At 50.2% G+C, this 9,646-nt stretch overlaps 2 protein-coding genes across 7 annotated transcripts in view; one reads left to right on the top strand and one right to left on the bottom strand.

Moving 5' to 3' along the window:
* Positions 1-1,768: 1,768 nt before the first annotated feature.
* Emx2 (empty spiracles homeobox 2) lies at positions 1,769-8,040 on the bottom strand. 2 transcript variants are annotated; one of them, XM_034523857.2, is made up of 3 exons: positions 7,512-8,040; positions 5,264-5,448; positions 1,769-3,295 (listed from the first exon to the last, which is right to left on the bottom strand). In XM_034523857.2, exons 1-3 carry the CDS (start codon positions 7,918-7,920, stop codon positions 3,128-3,130), a joined length of 762 nt encoding a protein of 253 aa, XP_034379748.1. In that variant the 5' UTR covers positions 7,921-8,040; the 3' UTR covers positions 1,769-3,127. The 2 variants fall into 2 exon arrangements, with proteins under 2 accessions (XP_034379748.1, XP_034379757.1); XM_034523866.2 differs by lacking the exon at positions 5,264-5,448.
* Positions 8,041-8,294: 254 nt separating this feature from the next.
* LOC143439647 (uncharacterized) overlaps positions 8,295-9,646 on the top strand; it is a 70,329-nt gene continuing 68,977 nt past the window's right edge. For all 5 annotated transcript variants that reach the window (XR_013107754.1, XR_013107752.1, XR_013107750.1 and 2 more), the window contains exon 1: positions 8,295-9,034. Coding sequence is in view for 1 of the 5 variants with exons in the window: in XM_076925998.1 (XP_076782113.1) it covers positions 8,572-9,034 (463 nt within the window). In the remaining 4 variants the exon portion in view is untranslated. The remainder of the gene's footprint in view (positions 9,035-9,646) is intronic.

Raw genomic sequence — 9,646 nt, 5'->3', positions numbered from 1 at the left:
GGGCATTAACCTCATTAGCATGAAACCTTTTCTTCCTACCATTGTGGGACCCTTTCAGCCGCCTAATCCCCCCTATTTTCAAAGCTTGGTTTGTAATAAAGCTTTTAGGTTTTTTTCCCCCTCAAAGCTAATAGTATTCTCTGATGATTTTATTGCTGTCACACTGCATAGGACATTTAGGAAAAAAAAAAAAAAAACTCTTCACCACTCCCCTTTCTTGTACTTAAATTTAAGTTTATGGTTACTGCAGAAAGCTTTTTACCAAGATGGTACTTTTTTAATAAAAGGGTCAGACTCGATTGTAAGGAGACTATACTCTACTCTATATTCAAGCCATTCCAGGTTTGGGAGGATGGAATGAATGAAAAAGAGTAACCTGCTCTTGTTCTAGCAAAAAGGATGATGAGGAGCAGCAACTGCCAAGCTCTCAGAACAGTCACAGACAGACTGCTCTTCTGACTTCCAACTGTGGATGCACCCTAAGCCCCACGCATCTTTGAGTTGCACCTGTCTCTGTGGAAAGGCAAGCCCAGGTCTTCCTGAAACCTCTCTGCTGCCGGTACCCACAATACAAACTCCGGAGGAAGGTTCTTTGTGAGCTCAAAGTATGAGCAGCCAGTCCTGCCCAGGGACCAAGACCAAGAGGAGAAAGGTGATAAACAGAGATACAGGGGCAAGAGAGAAAAAAAAAGAGGGAGAGAAACAGAGAATGAATTCTCCTTCAGAGAAGGAGAGGAAAAACAGAAAGAAAAGATTTCATAGTGCCCTAAAGTCCCCACACGTGCACGGAATGTCTAATCTTAACTTTTCAAGGCAGGATGTTAACAAAGCTTGTATTTTTGCCCTGCATTGTAACTTGGCCTTATCACAGTGTAAAGGGTGGGGGAGATTGTCCTAAATTATGTCCAGGCAGCCCCCCTGGATCCGTGGATTAAGAGATTAAAGGAGACCACTGGGCAAGGCCTCCTCTTTTCCCTTCATATTCCTGGTATGATAATTGCTTAAACTGATTTGCACTTTCACAAAAGCTCACAGGACGCTTTGTAGCTCGAACAGAACAGACGAGGTTTCTCTATCAATGGAAATAAAACTGATTAATGCAGCCTATCAGGATAGGAAGCAAATGAAGCATGCAAAAAACAACCTCATACCCTCAGAAGGGGGAGGAGGGGGGAAGGAGCGAAGTTTTCTTTGAGAATGGTTACAACTTTTACTTTAATGTTAAAATTAAGAGTGGAAGATCTCTCAGAATGCTTGCCTTATCGGGCTTCTGGGTCCTTTGGGTTCATCTCCATCACTTTTGGCAGATTAGAGCGAAGAGAGAAAGGAAAGGAGAGAAGGGGAGACTGACGTGTCCTTAAGGGGTTTGAAGTCAGAAACAAAGTTAGAAGCCCCAGAACTCGGGTTTTAAGAATATTCTCCAATTCATAACTACATTCTAAACTTTAAGAAGAAAAAGAAATCAGAAATAAAGAGAAGATTTGTGTTTTGTTTTTGGTTTTGTTTTTTAGTTTTTTAGCCTGAAGTTGAAACTAAACTCCTTCAGCAAAGTTGCTTAAACAGCTTCTCTCCTATTTTTCTTCTGAAAGAGTTTGGCTGTCTTGGGCATCTCCCTTCACACCTCTTTAAAATACATGCCCCCCCAAAGCTCTCAGTCTTGCTGGTTTGTGGGGGAGTCAGGGTCTCTGGAGCCTAGCTGGAGAAGTCTCACATTCGACTTACAGAGTTATTTTTGTAAAGATCCACTTTAATTTCCCAAGACAACTACTCTGAGGGCATATTGATAAATCTTTATTGACAAAATATTGACATTGACATACTTCTTGGAAGTATATAGTGTGTTAGAATTCTAACAAATTAACACAAAACACAAAAATATTTACATTCTGGTATCGAAGACACTAAGGAAGCATTTGTAACCCTCTTTAGTAAGTCTGTGGTCTTGGAAGAGAAACTCAGTGCTTGAAAACTCCCATGTCCTTGGCCACGCCACCATCACCCCATTAACTACAACCCTTCTTTCCACTTTTGCAATAGACAGACTTAAAAGTTCTGAATGGCCATTATATTGAGTGGCTGGATGCAGTCAATCTCTCCAACCATTAAAAAGGAAAGTTGACTTGGTGATTTAAAGTATCAGAATGTTAGAAAAGGAAATATCCAAGAAATAGAATTAATTTGGGCCTTTATCGGTTGTTGTTTTTACCCCTAGTATTAAGTCCTGATTCTTCTCAGGGGCACCCTCCCCCACCCTCCATCCCCATCCTGCTCCCTCATTTCTCTGTCAGAGGACCACTATCTCCGAGCCTACTTCGTTTAGCTTTCACAATCACTTTGACAATAGAAGGTATCAAAAAAGTGTTTTTTACAGACTGCACATTTCTCAGAAAAAAAATAAAAAATAAAAATACACAGAACCTGTCTTTAAAAGAAGAATAAAATTACAATTCAGTTTTTAGACACCATTCGCCCGACAACTGCTACATGCAATTCAAGTTTTTGAAACAGGTGTAGGATGGGGCTAGACATGGAATTTTGTATGTTATTTCTAATTAAAGATGAGGGAGAAACACTGTGAAGTGCAAAATTAAAAGTCCTGTGCCTTTTTTTTTTTTCAAAAAAAAAAACCATTATCATTTCTAAATGGACTTCGATAAGCGGAATACCCGCCAATCATCTTGTTTCCCTGGTTTGGCATTTGACTGACAGCTCCCCTTGTCAGAATGTGCCTTTGCCTCACAAGGATCATTCTCATTCTCTCTCTCTCTCTCTCTCTCTCTCTCTCTCTCTCTCTCTCTCTCTCTCTCTCTCTCTCTCTCTCTCTCCTTTCTCTCCCTCCCAGTCTCTGTCTCTCTCACTCACTCAGCTGCCTCTTTAGACGAGGGTTGCATGTTGATGAAGGGGCCTCCGTCCTCTGTCGTCCCGTAAGCGGTGCCCAGCGCCGGTTCCCGGTCCAGTGCCCTCGCTGTCCAAAGTCTGCTGCGAGCGCCACTGCTCTGATTCCCTCTCTCCCTTTCTCGGTAAATATGTGTGCAGTTTGTTTTTGTTTTGTAGGGTTTTTCTTCCCCTCCTCTCCCTGTCTCTCTTGCTCCGTGCTGTCCATTTCTGTGAGATTGGGTTTGTACTTTTAATCGTCTGAGGTAACATCTATTTCCTCGGGACTCGCCTGCTTGGTAGCAATTCTCCACCGGTTAATGTGGTGTGTCCCTTTTTTCTTCTGTTGAGAATCTGAGCCTTCTTCCTCTAGTTTTTGCCTTTTGAATTTCGTTCTCCGGTTCTGAAACCATACTTTTACCTGTGGGGAGACACAAGAGGGCCTCATTAGATGTTTCATAGTGCCTTCCTATCAAACACCAGAGGCCTATCGAAGCCCAGGCCTGACCCCAACCCCCCAGACAAATATTCTAAGGGCTGACCACTCCCCTCTCCTTCCCTCTGAAAGCAGACCCCCTCTAGAAAGGCCTCCTAGTTCCTCATCTTTCCAAACCCTACCAGGGAGCCTTCCCCCAAGGGCCACAATACTCAAGTGTGGCTGTTTCTCCCACACGAATTCCCACCAAGAGCAAACACTTTTTGCAAAGCATGAAAAACTTTGTGTGTGTGTGTGTGTGTGTGTGTATATATATATATATATATATATATATATATATATATATATATATAGAGAGAGAGAGAGAGAGAGAGAGAGAGAGAGAGAGAGAGAAGCATGTTCCTTGCTTGCCCAGACAGTGAGTACTGAGTACAGGAAAGATTCAGTCTCTGTCGGTCTAATGTGCTTTCTATTTTCTATCAGTCTGGAGTTGCCTAAATATAGCGCCTCTTCTCCCAGGCAAGGCCGTGAGTAGAGGATGGGGGATTGCCTGTCCTCAGGCCTTGCTGGCAGGTGAGCAGGACTAGAAAGGGCCCAGAGAAAGCCAAGTGGACAGTGACTTTACAAGTCTCACTCAGGGCCTGGACAAATGGAAAGCTTCAGGAGACCATGACATAGAAGGGGAGTAAAAGAAACTGAACAAAAAGAAGGAAAGAGGTGTCTTTCCTCTGCTCCTGTCCTGTCCCCAGTCAGGGTAGGACTAGCTGGCCCCAGCCTCCAGAGAGAGTCTGGTAACCAGGCCTTCCCAGAGTTTGCAGCATCAGTGAGGATGAAGTCAATTGCCTTCCATGGGGAAGTTGAATGGTGGGCTCCATTCAGCAGTACTGCCCAAGTTTGTCCAGCAATGAAGTACAGATGAAGGAGACAGTAGTGACTGTGACCCTGCAGCCCACAGCAGCCCAGTCAGAGCCTCTTGATGCCACCCCACTCTCACCTTTAAGACTGCCAAGGGATCTCACTTGTTCTCCCTAATGCTCCTATCCCTCCCCCAAAGTGCCCCCATGAAAAAGCAGAGTAGGAACTGGAAACAAGACTGAGTTTAATTTGCTTTGAGTCTGCTAATTAAGGGGGAGGACAGTTCATACCCCCCCCCCCGCGTTTGCCCAAAGCGAGCTTCAGTGTGCTCCCGGCTTGACACGCACACAAAGACTCCAGACAGTATGGGCAGCGAGGCGGACAAAGACAACCGCTGCCTCCGCTATCCAGGAGAAATCAGGTGGGCCTTGCCTTGTGCCCGCCCAGTGCAAACCCGCGAGGCCCCATTCGTTATTTTTTCCACTCGTGAAGAAGAAACATTTTTAAAACAAAACAAAAAAACTCAATTTGAGCTTCTCAGGAAAAAAAGTTACTTTGCTCTGCCTACAAACGTTACTGTTTACTGGGAACTTTGACCCTGCCTCGCGACTGAGAGTACAGTAGCGCCTACTGTAGACCTAAACTCCCTGCCCGCCTCGGGACTAACACAAGCCAAGCCAAGAAGGATATGTCCCCTAAGGCTAGCCCTCTTTGCAAATTGTCTAGTTTTCAGGATCGTCCAGCTTGCCGGGCCTCCGGCTTCAGATTCCCCCGCATTCCCGTAAGAGTAATCGGGTGGGCCCTGGAGTCGTTCAGAACTCTTATCTAAATCATTCCCGGCTCTCTCCAGCCTTGAGCCAATCACCGGAACACTGGGCTGCAATTAGCCACATCTCGGACCCCAGCTGAATCTCCGTGATTCTCTCTAAAATTGGTTTAGTTTGGAGTTGCAGGGGCCTGACCAGCGAGAAGAACCAGCTTGTCAGTGCAGCTCATATTGTCCTAACAAAGCTGAGCACCTGAGAAGTTACTCTGGTCGGAGTGTTGGTCGCTGGCTGCCTGGGTCAGGATGAAGTAAGTAGTCTGGGCCACACTCACCTGAGTTTCCGTAAGGCTGAGACTGTGTGCCAGCTGCTTCCTTTCCGCTCCCACCACGTAATGATTCTTCTCGAAGGCGTGCTCTAGCCTTAAAAGCTGGGACGGCGAGAAAGCGGTTCGAATCCGCTTCGGCTTTCGGGCCAGAGCGTTGTGCAAAAGGAAACTCTCGGGACTTGTGTCGTTCCCTGCAGGGGGCAGAGCAGAAGTACCATTAGGGGGCCTCCTAGGCAGGAGTCGCCGGCTTCTCTGGAGCCGGGCTAGCCCAGCATAGCTCCCTGGGCCTCTGCCTAGTCCGCAGCGCCGGACCCTCTGGGGCTGGTAGAGCTTTCAAAAGCTCTAAGCTTTTGAAAAGGACACTGGCCCAGCCATCAGACCCGGACCACAGGGCTCCAAACCTGGGCGGTACCTAACGAAGAGTTAGTTGTCTCTGAGGTGGCAGTCCTCAGGCTCCGGAGTTCCATAACTGCCCTGGCACCTCAGGCCTAGATACCTCCACGCTGTGTGTCGGGGAGCAGAAGCCTGGGCTCGGAGATTGGTGCTTACCATCCATTAATAATAATAATAATAATAATAATAATAATAATAATAATAATAATAACAACAACAACAACAACAAGAAGAAGAAGAAGCAGTAGTAGTAGTTCCCTACTTTCTAGCCTATTTTAAATTTTTGACATAAGCATAGAAAGGACAGCATGTTGCTACCCATAGTTTTCTCGCGGATTTATTCAAGAATTTTTTGTTTGGTTGGTTGGTTTTTGTTTTGTCTGGCTATCTCTCTGAGAAATTGCAGAGGCCGGTCGAGACGTTGCAGCCGGGCTGGGACAGAAATCTCGAGGCGAGTATGCCCCAGTATCTACGGCCGCTGCCTCCAGAGTACCCGGTTCTAGAGATCCCTGGTTACGGAAGAGCTGAGAGGAAAGTGAAGGGGCTGTAGCCTCGGGGGTTGCGGGTATTATTTGCCGCGATGGTCCGTGGCCGCGAAGATCCAGGCTGTCCGTGATATGGCGACCAAGAACATGACTAGCAGAGAATGGGGAAGCTAGGCTCTAAACTTTGAAGGCTAGGCTGGGGTATTTCAGCTTCCCGTATTAAAGGAAGTGAATCTTTTTACCAACCCCCCCCCCCCCAAAAACAGCAGATAGTTTTAGCAGGAGTAAAGGCAAATTCAGTGCTGGACTAAAGGAGAACGGTGTCTTGCTTTGGTTCGGATTTTTTGTTTGTTTGGTTTGTGTTGGGGTGGTGTTTTATAATATATAAATATATAAAATGGCGAATTGGCATCTATCCGATTCTAGACTGACAGAAATGCGAAGTGTTGTTGAATGGAAAAGCCCATCGTTATCGATAGCGCCCCGCCGGAGGTAGGTCTTTTAAAGACTGCAGTCGGCAAACTAATTCGAACCCTTTCCCTAAAGTTTTAACTTTCTTACCAACCCCTACCCAGAAGCAAACAAAATTAATAAATTGGGGGGGGGGGGAATGAAGACACCCAAACAGATCTTTCCTTGTCGGGCCTTCTCTCGATTGGGTTTTCTCTTTTCTTTTTCTTAATTTCTTTCTCTCTCTCAGTAAAACAAAAACAAAAATCAGCAAGCAAACAGAGACCAGACGGAATCTGACTTCCCGCCACGTCCGGCGGGTGCCCAAGTTAAACAGTCGCGGAGAGAACCAGTGGAGCTGCGGAGGTTTCTACTCGTTCTCTTCCCGCCCCTCCCTGGGCCTCCAGAGCCAGAGGAAGGAAACAGTTTGCTCTGGGGTTTCCAAGGTCTCCTTGTCTCCTTAAGGGGTTGAAGACCTAGAAGTAGTGGGTCTGGGCTGGAGGGACGTGGAGTGAGGGTAGAGCAGAGTTGAAGTCCTGTGAACCTAGCCATGTGGCCCTGTCTCTGAGAGAACACGGTCCAGAGGAACAGGATTCAGGGACCTCACGGGCTTAGAGCTTCTTGACAGCAGACTTCTTTGCCCAGCATCACGTCCCAGCCAGCCCGACCCCGACGCGAACCAAGGGGTACCTCGTTTGCACCCCTTTCCAAAAGGTCAAGGAGTAGGCAAGTCAGTAACCTAAACGAATCTCGGCTTCAGAGCTCCGGGGACCAACGGCACTCGGGCCCCTCGCTACCAGGTTTCGGAGCCGTGCACCGGGGCTGACCTCCGCCCAGGCCTTGAGGAGCGCCCACCCGGAGCAGGCCGGGCACAGTGAAGGAGGCGACCCGTGCGGCGCGCTTCGGTTCCGCGACGTGGCACGTACCTTGGAAGCGATGACCCAGATATCGGTAGCGATGGATGAGCCAGGGGTAGAAGGTGGACGGGTCCCGCTGCTGCGAGGCGAAGAGGGGGTGTGGCGAATGCGAGGAGGGCAGGGGGTGGGCGGCCAGGGCGTGCGGCGGCGGCACCGGGTGCACCGGCACGGCGGGGTTGGGCGGGTGCGAGACCGCCTCGGCGAACACCAAGTCCGGGTTGGAGTAGACGCCCCTGCCCGCGGCGGCGGCGGCGGCGGCCGAGTGGAAGCCGTTGAGGAACGGATTTATGGGGCTGGAATTGGCGTAGCTGAGCGCTGCGGGACGAATGGGATCCTCGGAGCGCGAGGCAGGCAGGGGACTGTCCTTGGCCACCAGCGACTCGATGGTGAAGCAGCGCTTGGGCGCCGGCTGAAACATGCTGCGCCGAGGAGCGGGTGCCCTGGGCTCCCTGCTCCCGGCGACCGCGGCGCGCTGCCTTCGCCGCCCGCTGCCCGCGGCGAGGACCGAGGAGAATGGGGGACTCGTTTGTTTGGGGTGGGGGTGGGGGTAAGGAAAGGAAAGGAAGGAAGAAAGGAAAGGAAAGAGGAAAGGAGGGGGAGGGGAAGGAGAGGCAAAGCCGAAGATCCCGAGTTTCTTGCACCAAACGAGCCCAACCTGAAGAGAGGGGGGGAAAATCCTTCCAGAAGAATTTGCAGGCGTGGATTGGGGTAATATTTTTTTGAGCGAGGTGGCGTGGGGGGGGGAGAGATTGGAGTTAGAGGCAGGGAGGGGGGTTCTCGGGGAGGCAAAAAAAAAAGTTTTCTCTCCTTTGCAAAAGGCGGGCAGGGCGCCCTAAGTCCAAGGACAATCCATGGAAGTGTTCGCTTCTTCACTAGTAGTGCAAACGATTTGTTAGTTCATGAGCCTAATTAGTGCGGGGATCACATAAACAGCTTCCTCCGAAGCCTGGTAAATGGCTTGATGATTGGTCGCTATTACTCGCCCTGAGGTGGAAGGGGGGAGACTCTTTAAAGTGCGTCAGAGGGAGGCGAACGCCTGGGAACCCGGAGGCCTGGATCCGGGCCCAGAATGGAACGGAGTCGGCGCCACTGCCCCGGCCGTGCCTCCAGCCGCCCGCCCGGCCGCCGACCTCTTGGTGTCTTCGCCCTGCGCTCCGGGCTAGCTCCCTCGCTCCCGCGGTGCCCCGCTGCAGTTTCTCTCCTCCTCCTTCGCCTCCTCCGCTTCCCTCTTCTCCTCCTCTTCCTCGTTCCTCTCCTCCTCTTCCTCCTCCTCTTTCCCCCACCTCCTCCCCCTCAGCCACCGCCTCCAACTGCACCAACACCACTGCCTCCAGGGCACCCGGGTCCCTGCAGAGTCTCGGGGCCGCTCTGCCTTTGCTGCGGACCCCTGGATCCTAAGCCTGCCGCGCCGGAGCTGATGGGACTGAAGCACCGACGGACGCGCACATTGCTTCACGCACTGAGCTCCGCTGCGGATGTCCCCTGGAGGCCCGCGCCCGGGTCACTGAGATGGCTTCGGGTGCCTGGCGAGGGTAAGCGGGCGGGGACTGGTTCTGGGCAAGGGCTAACCCGCTTCACTCATACCAATCCCCACCCCCAGCAAAACTCCCGAGGTTTCCTAGGCGCACGGGGGGAGGGGGGGGTCCTCCCACACCGCCAACCAAGCGTAGCTTCGAGGTTCCAGGGTCCACGCGTTCTCAGTCTTTGACCCGGCTGGTTCGTTTGCAAGTTCAAACCTGAGAAGCCAGCTGTGCCTGTGCCTTTGCAGTGGACTTCCAGCTCGCACCTAGAGTTTCTGCTTTTCCTGTCTGGAGGGCAGTCACTTCCTTCCCCAAAACAGTTCTTTCTGGGCTATGTGGGGATATTTGGGAAAGGAGTCTTGGGTCTTAGGTCAGAAGCTGAAGTTGTGATTGTGTTATCGTTCTATTGTCCTTAGTGGCGTTGACAATGCTCTCATTGCTGCTATTATTACGGTACCTATTTTTATTCTGACATCTGTCGTCCCAGGGCTGGGTTGCTCTGCAAATCCAGGTTTCGCAACTAGGCACTTAGGATTGCGTCGTCTCCGGTCCTAGGCCCTGTCCGCATTTTCGAACTTGCCTTCAGTTTTGGGATGATTTTAGGGCCGACTTCTCTAGTCCCCA

Source organism: Arvicanthis niloticus, chromosome 1, assembly GCF_011762505.2.
Source record: "Arvicanthis niloticus isolate mArvNil1 chromosome 1, mArvNil1.pat.X, whole genome shotgun sequence".
NCBI lineage: Eukaryota > Metazoa > Chordata > Mammalia > Rodentia > Muridae > Arvicanthis > Arvicanthis niloticus.
Note: the sequence above shows the minus strand (reverse complement) of the source record. Positions and strands in the feature narration are given on the sequence as shown.